General features: G+C 58.5%; 1 protein-coding gene across 1 annotated transcript in view; it reads left to right on the top strand.

Annotated features, from left to right (window-relative positions):
* The first annotated feature begins 4,487 nt into the window (after positions 1-4,487).
* The window catches only part of ABCA3 (ATP binding cassette subfamily A member 3), a 27,316-nt gene continuing 16,693 nt past the window's right edge, over positions 4,488-15,110 (top strand). The window contains exons 1-8 of the mRNA XM_068698769.1: positions 4,488-4,605; positions 8,715-8,807; positions 10,744-11,008; positions 11,628-11,755; positions 11,881-12,046; positions 13,226-13,485; positions 14,331-14,447; positions 14,760-14,880. Coding sequence (XP_068554870.1) covers positions 8,754-8,807; positions 10,744-11,008; positions 11,628-11,755; positions 11,881-12,046; positions 13,226-13,485; positions 14,331-14,447; positions 14,760-14,880 — 1,111 coding nt within the window. The 5' untranslated portion in view covers positions 4,488-4,605; positions 8,715-8,753. The remainder of the gene's footprint in view (positions 4,606-8,714; positions 8,808-10,743; positions 11,009-11,627; positions 11,756-11,880; positions 12,047-13,225; positions 13,486-14,330; positions 14,448-14,759; positions 14,881-15,110) is intronic.

The following is a 15,110-nucleotide window of genomic DNA, read 5'->3' as shown; positions in this document are numbered from 1 at the left end:
ATTCCTAACACTCGCTAAGCACTTGAAGTGTTCCCAGAAAAGCCCAAACTGCGCCAAGCGACGGAGGAGGCCCAGCACGTACTCGGATTGTTTGCTGCCGTCTGTTGCCGGCACTTTTCCATCTGCCTTTGAAGCGTGTGGACGCTGCCAGCAGCCGTGGAGCAGGCTGGCCGGGCTCCCACGTCCCTACCTGCGGTGTTCATCAGGACACAGCACACGCTTGGGTCACTTTGTCATTTTTTCCTGGCTCTGTGGGTGCAGCAGGGGTGTGCAGAGCTGGCTGCCCCCGCAGCCACCCCCCAGTGCGCCAGCTTCTTCTCAGTCCTAGCTATTCCTGCCCCTCGTATGGGTGCAGATAACAATTCCTTTGTTAATCAGAGCTATGCGTCAGAATTTCCTTCATCAGATTTGGCTGAACGCACCTTTACAGGCTGCTGGCGTCTTCACCTCGCTCCTGAATTAAGATCTATAATCGTTGCTTTTCCCTACCGAAGCCACCAGCTGGTGGCCCCGACGTGAATGTCATGTTTCAGCAACAACTTATTAAGCCCTGCAGTTACAATTTTTTCTGTTGCTGTTGTTTTTGACTTTTTTAAACGGTGTTAATTCATGATCATAGCTCTATAATTCTGGTGGTGGTTGCCTAGGGAACGGTGATCATGACCTGATTACATTCAATTTGGGCAGAGAATAATCCATTCAGTAAACCAAAATACATATTGCTTTAAAAAGTCAAACCCCAGAAGGCCGAGAAAAAACGGTGAGAAAAATTAGTGATGGGAAAATGTGTGTGAAAAAAGGGGAATTCTTTAAGATTTCTTTCCAAGAGCCCCCAAGCTAGTATCAAAGAAAAAAAAAAAAAAAAGAGAGCCTGTCAGTGCGTACACATAGCACTATTTTTTATGTTGCCTTGAATTCAGTTCTATTGAATCACATTTTAAGTCTTTCTGCTCAGCCACTTGACATCACGCAACCCCTCCCCAGCTTTTCACAGCCTGCTTTCATCTTAACCACCCCGAGGCCCTGCGCATCGCCAGCAGGAGCTGCTCTCTCGTGGACGTATTGACCAGCACAGGTCTGGCACACATCATGCCCATTTATACCCACACCATCTCCTAACTCCTAAGCAGTTACTTTACAAGCAAAAGCTCGCTGTAAATCTATCCTTAACGTCGTGCAGAGCTTCTGCAGTGAGGCCCCAGCACACACCTGCCCCATCCCTGCCAGCCACAGCGGGCTCCCAGCAAACTTCTTCTTTCTGACGGGTTTGCAAACCCTGGCTATAATTTTTGTGTGGTAAGCAAATTACGCTCAAAATATTTTTTGTCTATGTGAACGTGGCTTTTAACTTGCTGAGGGCTTTGCATCTTGCTGTTTTCCTTGTTTGAAACAGAAAATGCCAGTTTTCTAATAATTTTATTTGGTGTATTTTGACTATTTGTTTGCATTTTGGCTAGCTTGCCTTGCTGTTAAGCCATCCCCCAGCAGGTTCACCGTGGCAGAACCTCTGTGTCTTGGTGGTACACTGGCTAGATGATATCTCCCCATCATTTACAAGAACTTTCCTCTGTATTTCATTTTCACTTCTCCTCATGAGTTTCTCTGTTTTACGTAGTTCCTCCTGGCAAGGTTATGTAAGCGTGCCAAGGGTTTTTGCCCTTACCTGTGCCCATTTTGCAGCCTGGCAGCTCCTGGCCGAGGCAGCGGTTGCCATCCCGTGATAGCACCAGCACGGCCTGGCTTGCTGCTGAGAACTGAGCCCAGCATTAATGAAGCACAGTCCCAGCCATATCAGGTCACACTAAAGCCCAGATCGTGCCATCAGCGGTGGGTGATGGCTGGGAAAGTGTGCAGAGACCAGGGACGCATGTACATGTATTTGTGGAGGATTCACGGAGGATTTTCCCAGTCTATGGCTCAGGGGATGCCCCTCCTTGTGCTTCTCCAGATGCAGTCATTTGGGATGTCTTTCACAGAATCACAGAATTTCTAGGTTGGAAGAGACCTCAAGATCATTGAGTCCAACCTCTAACCTAACACAAACAGTCCCCACTAAACCATATCCCTAAGCTAACCGTCTTTGCTGTCACATTTCTCATTTCTCCTCCTGTACACAGTGCCCACAGTTTGGGCACATTGTCCCCAACTTCTCTGGGTGGAGTGCCCTCCTCCCTCATCCTCTGTGTCTCCTGGGCCACTCCCCGGGGGTTTCTGCAGGTTCCCGATGCACCTCACTGCTTCCCAAAGCACCTAACTGCACCCCACACCTTCACTTGCTTGGTCCCGTGCCTCCCCCAGCCCTTTGCACACTCGGTCCTCCACCAGCTCCTCCTCGCCTCCCACCCCGGGCTGTCCCTTTCACCGATGCCTTATCTTCACCCAAACCAGGCTGCCTGCTCCTCCTGGCAGGGCTGCAGGCACAGCAGAGCACCACCTGCATCTCCTCTTGCCCTGGAGGCTGTTTTCAATGTCTCTTTTCCTCTGACCCTTGCTGAAGGAGCAGAGATATGAATTTACCTCTGGATGATTCCCTGCACCACTGCCCACAGACCCCACACCATCCTTGATCTAAAAGCCCTCCTGGGATCATTTTCAGTTTAAGAGCTGACTTGGTTTTCATTTAGAGCTCATCATTCCTTGGAATGCTTTTCTATTCTGAAAACGTCTCTATTTTTTTCCTAAGACTAAAGGCAACCTGCCTAACCAGCAGCCTGCCCACCCCTGCTGCGTGAGCCGCGCTGGCTGCAGTGTATGAGGTTTCCTCTAAAGCTGTGTTTTAGGTGAACTTCTGACTCTTCCTGCAGTGCTCCCAGTTTCTGCAAGACGTAATGTGTGGATGCTCACCCTGAGGCTCTGAAGCAGCAAGGTGCCGATCTGCTCCCCACTTGCACAAGGAACATCCCTGGCATCTTCTCTTGGGAGGTGGTGCTCTGGGGTAACAAACACGGTCCCCGGTATTGCAACAGCCAGCATTGCAGCTAAGCCAACAAGTGGGAAGAAACTGGGACAAAATGGGAAGTGAACTCAGCAGAAGTCAGCTCTGTTTGCCTGTCTCTGACCCTGGTTCGTGGTTTGGGGCTGTCCAGGGAAGTGTCGCTGGCAGCTCCTCCTCTTTAGGTGGCGGGGAGCACAAGGACATGGCCAGGTTCATCCCTGGGTGCTGCACAGTGACACCAGTGTCACCAAACAGTGCTCCCCAGCAGTAGCCGAGTGTGGGTATCCTCAGCACGCACCTCAGCCCCCGGCCATGCAGCCCAGGGGCCATCCTGAGGGTGGTGTCCCCAGGCTCGGGGACACACAACCCCGCTCTGCCAGCGTGGAGAGGCTCCCTGGGGACAGCTGGGCTGATGTTGGACACAGGAAGATGGTTGCAAACTGGAATTTCTGGAAGGAGGAGGTGACCAGCAGGTTTCAGCAGCTGTGCCAGCACAGGGGCTGACTTCTCATCCTTTCAGATGTTGCTGATGAGTGTGACGGAGCCATGGGGGGGACACACCCACAACCAAGCCCTCTCCAGCTTTCCGACACAGTGAGGTGGGAAGGATGTCACTGTGGTTTATCTTCTGCCCGTGCCCAGTCCTGGATGGGATTACCCAGTCCTCCGTGCCCTGCACCCGACTGCAGCCTCGGTCCTCGCACCTTGGCGTGCTGCTGCCCCTCTCCGCAGGGCAGCCCTGGCCCTGCTCCCGTCTCCTGAGCACCAGCTGAGTCACCGCGATGTCACCCTGCCTCCTTGCAACATCTCTCATTTGCTGTTCCAGGAGCAGCGAGGAGCCTGTAAATACCGGCTTTGGCAAGACTTCTGTTTTGATCTAATCGCTCCGCTTCCTTCAAAGCCAGGCCCGGAGAAGAGCCGAGTGAGGCAATAGGGAAGGTCACGGGGAAGCTGTAATTGGGGAAGATCAAACCACGCTGGAGGAGGGGCGTGGACGCGGCAGGGCTGGCTCAACCCAAGCTGACGCGAGGCCGCAGCGCCGTGGGCCTGCCTTCCACAGCCACCAGCTGCCCCAGACACCCCCCAGCACCCACGGCCACGCTGCCGAGCTCCCTGGCACTGGGGGCACAGCGCTCTGCCCACCCCGTTCCCGTTACACCTGCAGTAGGTCGAAAGCAATATGTTTGCAGCGTGGTCCCAAGCGATGGCGAAAAGCCACGAGGAGGCCACCAGCCACCCGTGGAGCCCACCAAGCCCCAGCTGGTGCTCGGAGTGCAGGCACACACCATCCCCATCCCACCCTGCCAATCCTCCTGCCCCCGAGCCCTGCAACGAGCCCTGCTGGGGGTGCCTGGGGCTGGTTTTGGGGACGCGTCCCCCCTGGGCTCCCCATTTCTTTCCCTACCTCCCCCCTTGCAGCCCTGCCCCTGGGGCCCCCTCCCCAGCCCCCAGGTGCCGCAGGTCCCCCCGCGGGCACGCGCACCCCTCGCGCACGCGCTTGCTCCCTCGTCCCCCCCCCCCCCCACCGGAGCCATCGGGCGCAGCCCCGGCGCGCGCGCGCGCTCGCGTGCACGCGCACGCCCGGCGCGTGCGCGGGGCGGGGCGGCTCCCGGGATGGCGGCGGCGGGGGCGCGGCGCTGAGGCCGGAGCCGCCCGGCCGGGGGGTGCCGGTGAGTGCGGGACCGGGGGGGGGGCTCCGACCCCATGGCCGAGCCCCAACAGCACCGGGAGGGTCCCTTGGGGAGGTCCCCGGGGGGGTCTCCAGGGGGGTCTCCAGGAGGTGGCGGCGCCGCCACCGCTCGTGCCCGCTGCCGGTGCTCGCCCTTGGGGAACGGGGAGCGTCGGGGGCGCGCACGGTGGGGCCGCTCCGGGAGCCGCCGGTGCCGGTTCGCGGGGGCGCGCGTTGGGGTCCGGGCTCCGTGCGCACCGCAGTGCGCTGGGGCTGTCGGCTGCCGGGCGCACGGCTCCTGCGCTTCCTGCGGCAGCGAAACGGGAAAAGGGAGGCGGCAACCGGGAGCTGGCGGCTCGGGGCACGCAGTGCCGGAGCCCTGCTGGAGGCAGGATGGGCTGGAGGTGTTGGAAATGGCTCCCGGCTCCCCAAAACGCTGTGCGCAGCTTGCCCCGTCCAGCCCGGGACGTGGCTGCCGGCACCGTGCCCGGCCCCGGCTTGCTGCAGCCCCCCCAGCCTGCCGGGGATGCTCCCTCCCCGAGCCGGGGGGAGAAGCGATTTAAAAAAAAAAAAAAGCCCTGTCTGCCATTTCCAGGCCGCGTTCCTATGGCAACAGGGCAGCAGAAGAGCAGAAATGAGGCGAGGCCGCGGAAATGAGCGCTGCGCCCAGGAGCGCACGGCCTTCACCCGGCCCTGCGGGGCGATGGCAGCGGGGTCGCGATGTGGCACCGTCCCTGCCCGTCCTCCTGCCCCGATCCCCACCCGCCAGGTCCTCGTGGGCAGGAGGGTGGCCACGGGGCCAGCCCTGTGCTCAGCCGGCTCGCTGTCCCTCGGGGCTGCGGTGCAGAAAGCGGGGGCTTTTTGGGGAGGTGGAACTGGGGGACCACGCGTTCCCCAAGCTGGCCGTGTTCCTGCTCCCCCTGGGCTCGTCGGTCCTGGCTGGCAGAGCGAGCGCTGAGGTCAGGCAGGAGAGCGTCTCTGGAGGGTAACCTGAGCTGCCCCGGCACCGCGGGGTTGCAGGTGAGTTGCGTGGTGTCCTCCTGCAAGGTACACGCGGTGCCTCCCATGGTTGCACGGATCCGCCTGTGCACAGCCCCGCTTCCCAAGGGTGGCCATCCCGCTGGATCGCTGCATCGAGCAGCCCCAGGAGCAAGGCTGGGGCCTGCTGGGGCAGCAGAGCTTGCCCAGGGAGCGCCTTCCAAAAAAAAAAGGCTTTCCCTTCAGGTTTTGCACGTTCTGAGTTGAAAAAATAATTTCTGGGGATGCTCAGAACCTGGGAAACCATTTTTTTTCTTTTTGCGCTCTTGTCTGTAAGAGCAGCCCTGAGCGCCTTCCTGCTCTTGTTCCGCAGCCAGCAAACGGTTCGGGGTGGGTTTTCTTGGGGCACTTAAAAAAGGGTGGGCAGATTTGATTGGCAATACTGGAGTTTTCCAACGTTGCATAGCGTTGGCGTTACCCAAGAGGTGCTTGACACTTTCTCAGAGAGGTGAGAGCCCCGCTGGGAGCAGCAGCGCCGTGCGGGCGCTCGGGAGGTGTCCGAGGGTGCGGCAGGGCGAGCAGCAGGTAGGTCGCTGTCGGATCGCCTGTGAAACAAAGGAGCAATGGTTTTGGTTGCCTCGATTTGTTCCCGATGCCCTTCGAGGAGGTGCAGGAGGAGGTTTTTGTGTTCAGGTGGTTCGTGTGGGCGCACGGGGGTCCTGTCGTCTGCTTTGCTGCGCGTGGGGCTGGGGGCTGGGGGGTCCCAGCCCTTCCCGTGGCATTTCTGCTAAGGTGTCACCTGGGGCAGAGAGGGCCTGGGATGGGCTTCGGTCTGTTTTAACCGAAATCTAGCAGCAGCAGCCACCTTGGCAAAATCCCCTTTGCTGTTCCTCCCCTGCCTGCCGCCTGGGAGGGGGGTGTCTGACGGGCTCCTTCTGGAGCTCTTCTTCTTTTTCTGGGTTACTGCGCAGAGCAGGACAGTCTGGCGCAGATGTTGCTTGCTACTGCAAGAATCGAACTTCTTTGTATCAAACGGGGAAAAAAGCAGATGGTTTTCTGCTCAGAGCTCGCACCTGGGTTTTGATTCAGGGCTGGACAGAAGTGTGCCAAGCCAGGAGGACACCTGGAGGGCTCGGGGACCTGGCTATGTAGGGCAGGCTGGCCAAATGGCTGCTTGTTGCTTTATCCACGGATCCGTGTGGATTTTAACCCGCTCTTGCTGCCGTTCTGATACTCCCAGCTGCTGGCGCTGTGCTTGTGGCATGTTTTTACCCAGCTCTGGCCAGGTGGGTCACTGACCACCCCCTGGCCTCACTGGGCTGCTTCGCCTTGTACTCGCAGCTCTCCACCGAGGCTATGGGTGCTATTAATCTCCGGGGGCCCAGCTGCCTGTGGGTGCTTTTGGCCGCAGGAAGCAATCCCGGTGGCAGCAGCACGGCCCCACTGCGGCCAGAGGGAGGAGGAGGAGGCGGCTGTGTCGCAGGGGCAGCCGGGTGAGGCACGGAGCAGCGTGGCCGCCCCTCAGAGCCAGCTTTCCCGTGTCTGCAGGCGATGCTTTTGTGCAGCGTCTGCTGAAAACACAGCCTGCCTGCCTGGCTGCCTTTGCTCGCACGAGTGCAGCAAGCCTCCAAACCCGGGGAGCTGGTGCTGTACCCTCCAGAGCTGGAGAACCTGCTGCCGAGCATCTCCCGTGCTATTTCTGTCCTTTCATGTGGCTGCCAGCCTCTGGACCAAGCCGTGAGGCTGGGGCTGGAGCACGGGGCTCCTCGTGGCACAGGGCACCTCCGAGGTGAAGCTGGGAAGAGGGGACTTGCTGGGCTCAGCCTCCGAGCACAGCAGGGCTGTTGTTTGGCTCAATAGCTCCTTTGCCCCGACTTTGTGGTTTGCGTTTCCCGGCTCCAGTTGCCAAACGTGATGTGATGAAGTGAGTTCAGCTGCCTGGCACAAGACCTTTGAGGTCAGGGATTTGTGAGATGATTATTTGGCATTTATCCCGAGCTGCTGGCGGGGCCGTGCTACCTCCTCTTGTCTCGTCATCCCAGGGTCAGCCGTGATGCTGGCTGGCTCTGCTCGTGCTGGGGCTGACCCCCTGCACTGGGGTGATGGGATGAGTGCCAGCACAGCTCAACTCCTGCCGGGGCTGGAGAGTTTCCTTGGGGAACCCCTGCGTGCCCGACGAGCGATGGCTCAGCTGGAAGTGCGAGGAGGGCTGGTGGGTTCCTCCAGAGAGGGGAAGGGCTGGGGTGCAGCACCCTGGGGCGCCGACCTCTCTCCCCTGTGCTTTTCTCAACCTTGCCTCTCCTCTGGGACAAGAGTTTGTTCTGGGCAAGCATTGTTCCCATTGCACAACCACCACTTCTGCGTCGCGGGAGGCGGGGGCGCAGCCTGAAATCTGAACCAAAAGAAGGGGTGACAAGTGCCTTCCTGGCCGGCCTCGGGCCGCTCGTGGTGCTGTAATCCTGTGCTCACACCCCTTCACTACAGCTTCTCCCTGCCTGAAGCACCCCTACGAGGGGGTGCAGCTGCCCGAGCGCTGGCTCCCTTTGCGCAGCAGCCTTCGGGGTGTCTTGCAGAGCCCTGGGCAGCAGCGTGCTCGCCCGGCGCTGCCCGTGGGGCTCCTGCCCTGCTCCGTGTGCTGGGTGCAGCGCCCCGGGAGCTCCGTGGGACGTGGCTGCAACACCTCCTGGTGCTCTCAGGCTGGGTTTCCGAGCAGCAGCCTCGCTCGCTGCGTGTCCAGATGCTTGCAGCTGCCTCGAGGCCGTGCGCATGGCTGCGACCAGATAGCACCAGAAACCCAAGGCGCCTCTGGCTCTCGAGGGCTCCTCGTGACCCTTGGGGAGGGAGCACTGTGGTTATTTTCCACTCTTTCGGGGCTGAGCTGGTTGTTGCGACATCGTCCTGGGAGCGGAGATAGCCACCCTCAGCCTTGCTGCCGACGCCTGGGATGTTTCCTGGTCTCCTCACACCATCATCATCCTCAGCTCCTGGTGCTCCTTGTGGCAAAATGAAACCCTGCTGCCCTGGGGGGGCTCAGCAACCTCTGCCCCACCACGCAAGCTCCTGAGCCTTGGCGGTGGGGAGCTGCCGGGGTCTGCGAGGGCACCGTGCTCACTGCTCTCTCCTCTTCCTCAGAGTCCTGCGAAGCGGCGGCGGTCCCCGTCCGATGGGAGGATGGTTGTTCTCAGGCAGTTTGGGCTGCTCCTCTGGAAGAACTACATCCTGCAGGTAGGCACGGCGCTCCTGGGGGGCACTGCCTTTGGCACTGCCAGACGTGGTCACATCAGAGCTTTCCTGGCGTCCCGGTTCTTGGGTTTTGTGCCCACACTTCCCCATTACCCTCGCTTCTGAAATCAGGCAGAGTTCAGCTTCCTTGCTCGTGGGCACGATAACCCCCGTGCCCTCCTGTGTGGCATGGCTTTTCTGAGCTATCTCCTTACACAAATCCTTAAAGGATTTGGCAGGTCCTGAGCGGTGTCTGTAAACCACGACCCAGATGGTTTTACCCCATTACTCTCCGCTGTCCTCAGAAGCAGCTTTTAGGGGTGCGTGGGCTGCCTTAAACCACCGCTGTCCTGGCACCTGCTCCCAGCCCAGCTCTGTGCGTGGCAGCCCGCTAATTCCGAGGGATTTAGGGAGCCTGGAGCTTGCTTCTCATCCTGCTGCCAGCCTTGCCCAGCAGAGTGACAGCAGGAAGGGGCTGCAGCCCCCAGGAGCAGCGTGGCTGTGCCTCTCACCAGGCTTGGGCAGCACGGGAGGAGGGAGCAGCAGGCTGGGCAGCTTCAGTCCCCATTTTGCACATCAGCACTTGTGTAAAAGTAAAAAGGGGCAGAGGGGAGGGTGAGCTGGGCTGCTGCCTCGGCGCTAGGAGCGGGGCCAGCTTGCAGCGTCCCACCAGGAGCATCCCCTCCCGGCACAGGGAGGGGAACACACCTCTACGTGGAGCTGGGTGCCGGGGTGGGGGCACACGGCTTGCCCCGGGCTGGCAGCAGCAGCCGTTCGTGGTGGTGGCTGTGGATGGGTGTCCCTGGTGCCTCTGAAACACGGCAGCGTGAGCGACTTCCGCGGTAGCAAAAGCTCGTGCTGGTAAATGTGCATCAGCCGCCAAGTTCACGGAGCCAGGCAGCCCTTCTGGAGAAAGTCCAAGGGACTATTAGAGGGTTAATATGGTAGTAAATCTGCAGGAGGCTGCTGGTCTGCGAGAGCTGCATTATAAAACCATCAGACAACTGCAACACTCGCTTCTACGAGCGTTGCCTTCGGAACACTCCTTTCCCCTGCCAGCCCAGAGCCTCCGCATCCCTCCTGCGATGCCAGGGCTGACTCCGTGCTCCTTGCGCTGACAGGCTGCCCGGCTTGCTCCTTTTTCCCCTCCCGTCTGAAAAATAAATCCTTCCTCCAGTCTGCAGAGAGGTTATAACCTGCTGGGCAGCGCCGCTCAGGGGCTGATGGTTGTGGATCTGAAGGAGCTGCTGCAGGCAGGGCTGCACCCCAAACGCCCCACGGTGCCACGGATCTCACCGGGGCTTGCTGGGTGCATGCAGAGAAATCTCAGGAGCCGTGGCTGCAGCGATTGAGGTCGGGTGAGATGGGTTTGCCCTGCCTGTGGGCAGCTCGGGCTGCAGGAGGAGGCGCTCCTTGCCCCCGCGCCGCAAAGCATCCTGCAAGAGGCTGGGCGCCTGCCAGCAGAAATGGAGGAGCCCCATTTAAAATGCTAATTAATGCCCGGGCTGAGCACGTGCTGGCATTTAGTTTTTTGAAGTCTTGCGAGGCAGCCCCGGGGGAGAACTGAGGGGCTGGAGGGTGGTGCTCGGGCTGCCTGGGACGCGCGCTGAGCTCAGGCTGACTCTAAAGGCACGCGGCTCAAAGCCGGACGGAGGTTAGGGAAGGGGACAGGAACCGCTGTGGCTGGGGAGTCCTGGGAGGTGTGGGAACCTCCTGTGCGGCCGTCAGAGCCCGCCTGGCCTCGTGGTTAACTTGGCTGCTTCCTTCGTTGTGGCCAGCTGCAGGAAAGCCCCGGCTGCGAAACCAGCGCGGCGAAGCGAGGAGCGCTCCAGGCACCCGGCGTTCGCGCACCCCGATCGTCGTTGCTGCACTCGCTCTGCTTCCAGTGTTAACATCTTGGTGTGGTTTTTGTTCTCCCCTCCCCTTGGCCTCTCTGCAGAAACGGCAGATTTTGGTAACGGTCATCGAAATCTGCCTCCCGCTGCTGTTTGCTGCCATCCTGATCGCGCTTCGCCATCGGGTGCACTCCATCAGCCACCCCAACGCCACCATCTACCCCGCCGAGTCCGTGGATGAGCTGCCGGGCTTCTTCTACCGCCGGCACCCGAGCAACCCCTGGGAGCTGGCCTACGTCCCCTCCAACAGCAGCGCCGTCAGGAGCATCGCAGAGGCGGTGGAGAGAGCTTTACCCATCAGCATCCGAGGTGAGCGGGGCCAGGCCACAGCTCGTGCGTGGTCGCGGCTCCGTCCTGCACCGCCGCGGTGGCATGGATGGGGTGTGATGTTCTCAGCTTCGTGGGTGGTGGGGCAGCGCCTGTGCTCTGACGGTCGGGATGAGGAGGTCTCCCAGAACAGCCCTCTGCTCAGCAGCCTGGTCTTACAGGGAATGGGTAAAGCAAATGAGGTTGGAAAAAAGGGCATCCAGCTGGACGAATTTCGGCGTCGTCAGTCTGCCTTCCACCCTGGGACCAGAAATTCTCGGACAAACTTCCATTCGGTTAAATACCCACGCTCAGTTCCAAGGATGCCTCGGTTTTGTCAGAACGTCAAGGCAACGGTTTTCCTGTGTAAAGCTGCAGGGTTTAGTTCTGATTTTTGTCACATCTTGTTGCAGTTTCTATCTAGAAAAATACTGGCTTAAAATAGTTGAAGAAAACTGGCTGTCGCTTCCCTAAAGCTGAGCATTTTGGAAATCTCCTTGCACAGAAAATCTTAGCGCTTCATGTTTCAAACTGAAAATAACGTTAGGTTTTTCTGTGCAAGGAAATCTGACTTCTGCTCCCTGAGTACCGGCAGCTCACGGCCCGGCTTTCCTCCCTGCAGCTCAGGGCTTTGCCTCGGAGAGGGAGTTCGAGGAGTACGTCAGGGTGGACAACCGCTCGGGCAGCGTGCTGGCTGCTGTCGTCTTCAAGCACCGCTTCAACCACAGCACGGCCCCGCTGCCCCTCCAGGTGAGTGCTGCGGGACCCCAGGGACAGCGGGGCTGGATGCAGCCCCCGGCACCTTGCTGCTCCTGGGACGGGTCCCAAAATCGCCCCTTTGTGGTCGGTGCGCGACGTGGTCGTCCTCCCCGCAGGTGGACTATGAGCTGCGCTTCAAGTACAGCCCCAGGAACGCCCCGCGGAGCGAGCAGACGGGCCTGAACCCCAACCTGGACCGTGACTGGCACACCAGCTACCTCTTCCCACTCTTCCAGCTGCCCGGCCCCCGGGAGGCCAAGTTTGCGGATGGGGGAACACCAGGTGAGGCCTGCACTGCTCCGTCAGGCGAGGAGATGGGCGTGTGGATCTTCTTCTTTTCTATTTTTAAATGGGTTACAGGAAAATATATTTCAGGGTCCAAACTATCTAGGATTTATCGTGCTGTTTAAATGCTTAAAATAGAGCAGTTCTGTGGTTTGAGCGCGGGTTTTTAATGAAAGCCAGACCACAGCCTGAGCAGGAGGCAGCGGCCACGTTGCTGGAACCGGCACCAGTTTCAGACCAGCCCAGCTCTTGATTTCGGGAGCTTCCTTTCTGGCTGTGAAAGGGATATTTCCCCCAGCCTGGTGTCTTCTTCCTCCTGATTTCACGGCAACATCAAGAAAAAGACTGAAGGACTGAGAAGGCAGGCGGACTGTTCTTGCTCACAGAGTGTAAATAAATCCAAACACAAGAGAACAATACCTGCTAGTTCAAGTATCTTGCAGGACGGGGTGACCAGAAGCTGGGATCAGTTCTCTCACTACAGTGTTTGTTTAGCAACTGAGTTAATATATAACACCGAGTAATCTCACATTCTCACCTTTTCCTTACCTGTCTAGCATGTTTTAAGCAGCCAACTTTCAAAATGCTCTCTTGGGGCGTTCTGAACAGAATCTGAGTGTCAATTTCAGTAACGTGGCAGAAATCCCAAGGAACAATAGAACGGTTAAAAAACAAAAATAAATCTTTCACTATTTTCTACCGCACAAAATTTTTAAACCAAATGTGTCCGTAATGGGATATATTCTTCCTCACCAGAACATACTGTAGTTTCCCATGTTCTTGGTTTACCAAAAAAAAAAAAAACCAAACACCACAAATAAGCTCTGCTCAGTGGCATTGTTGATGGTTAACAATGACCGAGAATCTTAGATAAATAAAAACGTGGGCAGAAAGAGGATTGCAGTTTATTTCGAGGATCTCTGCTAGCTCTTTTAAATGATGATTGCTAAAGATTTAAATTCCTCTGATTTAAATCTTTCCCAGCATCTGCTGGAATGATAGAGAGTGCTTTCATAGTAACTTTTCCTTCTGTTATGAGCTCTCCTTATGTTTCCTGCTCTTCCCAAGAAATCCCTCCTTCTGTAAAGGCTGCTTCTCTTCCAAAGGCGCCGTGCTCTTCTCTGCTTCCTGGAGAGCACGCGCCCATCCCTGCTTTATGGTGTTGTTGCCGTGCAGGTTATATCCGAGAAGGTTTCCTGGCGGTGCAGCATGCTGTGGACAGGGCCATCATGCAGTACCATGCCAACGCCAGCGCCGCCAGCCTGCTGGAGAACATCACGGTGGTGGTGCAGCGCTTCCCCTACCCGCCCTACGTCAACGACCTCTTCGTCCTCGCCATCCAGAACCAGCTGCCCCTGCTGCTCATGCTCAGCTTCACCTACACCTCGCTCAACATCGTCCGCGCCGTCGTGCACGAGAAGGAGAAGAAGCTGAAGGTAATGCAAGGGTCTGTAGGCATCCAGACAGGCCTTGGATATCTCCAGAGAAGGAGACCCCACAGCCTCCCTGGGCAGCCTGTCCCAGTGCTCCGTCACCCTCACCGTGAAGAAGTTCTTCCGCGTGTTGGTGCGGAGCTACCTGTGATCTATCTTGTGGCCATTACCCCTTGTCCTGTCCCCACAAACCACTGAAAAGAGGTTGGCCAAATCCCTCTGTCTCCCACACTTGAGGGATTTATACACCTTGCTGAGATCCCCTCTCAGTCTTCTCTTCTCCAGGCTGACCAGCCCCAGGTCTCTCAGCCTCTCCTCATAGGGGAGATGCTCCAGGCCCCGTATCATCTTTGTGTCCCTCCTCTGGACTCTTTCCAGGAGATCCCTGTCCTTTTTGTAGCGGGGAGCCCAGAACAGGACACAGCACTCCAGGTTAAATCCCTGCTGGGTTCGGAGCCAGCACGCAGGAGTCAGGGATTAGCAAGGCAGTGCGAGGAATGTCGCTAATCCTGCTGCTGGGACGAGGCTCTGCGCTCCGCTGCCCTTGGTGTGAGGGTGCTCGGAGGGGGCAGCCCACAGAGAGGCAGCTCTCGTGGGCGCAGGAGATCAGCGTGTGGGAAACGGGACTTTTGTCTTTCCAATTCGGAACCCCGTGTTTCCCTGCTGTGGTGCGTGGGCAGGGGGGAGCTCGGCCAACAGCTCCTGTAGGGCACCCGGGGCTGCTGCTTCCCTCGCTGGTCCTGGGGGGCAGAGTGGTTGCCACCTCTCCACCTCCCCTTGCCGTGGCCGTGTTCCCCTGCCCGGGAAGCGTGGCAGCAGCCCCGGGTGACGGCGTGACCTCCCTGCAGGAGTACATGCACATGATGGGGCTCAGCAACTGGTTGCACTGGAGCGCCTGGTTCCTCATGTTCTTCCTCTTCCTCCTGGTGTCCGTGTTCTTCGTCACCGTGCTCTTCTGTGTCAAGGTGAGTGGCTGCCCTCGGGCCAGAAGCTCTGCGGTGCCGGGGCACGAGGGTGACGGGGCTCCTCTGCCGCGGGCTGGGCTGTCCCGGTGACCTGGGACTTGTCCCCGTGTGTCACAGAGGCTGGAGTTGGCCTTCTCCTGAAGGCATCCCCTGCCTCGTAGACCCTGCATCACATGAGAACAACCCCGTTTCCTTCCTCTGGACTGCTCTGGGAGGGTCTGGGTGTCTCCACCTGCCTTTTTTTGCCTTTACCCCACGGAGGACACCAGGCTCGCAGTGCCAGCCACACGCCTGACCCCGTTTTTTTGGCAGGTGAGCGAACAAGGAGCGGTGCTTACCAACAGCGACCCCACGCTGGTGTTCACCTTCCTCGCCATCTTCTCCATCTCCTCCATCTCCTTCAACTTCATGGTGAGCACCTTCTTCTCCAGAGGTGAGTTCCTCCCCGCCCGCCTCCATGCAGGGCTGGGTGGGTCGGCCACGCAATGCCCAGGGGGTTGTGCTGTAAGACCTTTGATTAATTTTGGTTGGGAGGGGGTTCTGGAGGTCAACAGTGCGTGCAAAGCAGGGCCAGCTCCAGAGTTACATGAGGTTGCACAGGGCTGCGTGTAGAACAACTTGTTTTGATATGTGGAGGGGGGTCCTTTCCTCCCTTTTTGGCTG

The sequence above is a fragment of the Anas acuta genome, chromosome 15, assembly GCF_963932015.1.
Source record: "Anas acuta chromosome 15, bAnaAcu1.1, whole genome shotgun sequence".
Classification (NCBI taxonomy): Eukaryota; Metazoa; Chordata; class Aves; order Anseriformes; family Anatidae; genus Anas; species Anas acuta.
The sequence above is the reverse complement of the archived record's forward strand: the minus strand, read 5'-3'. Positions and strand labels throughout refer to the sequence as shown.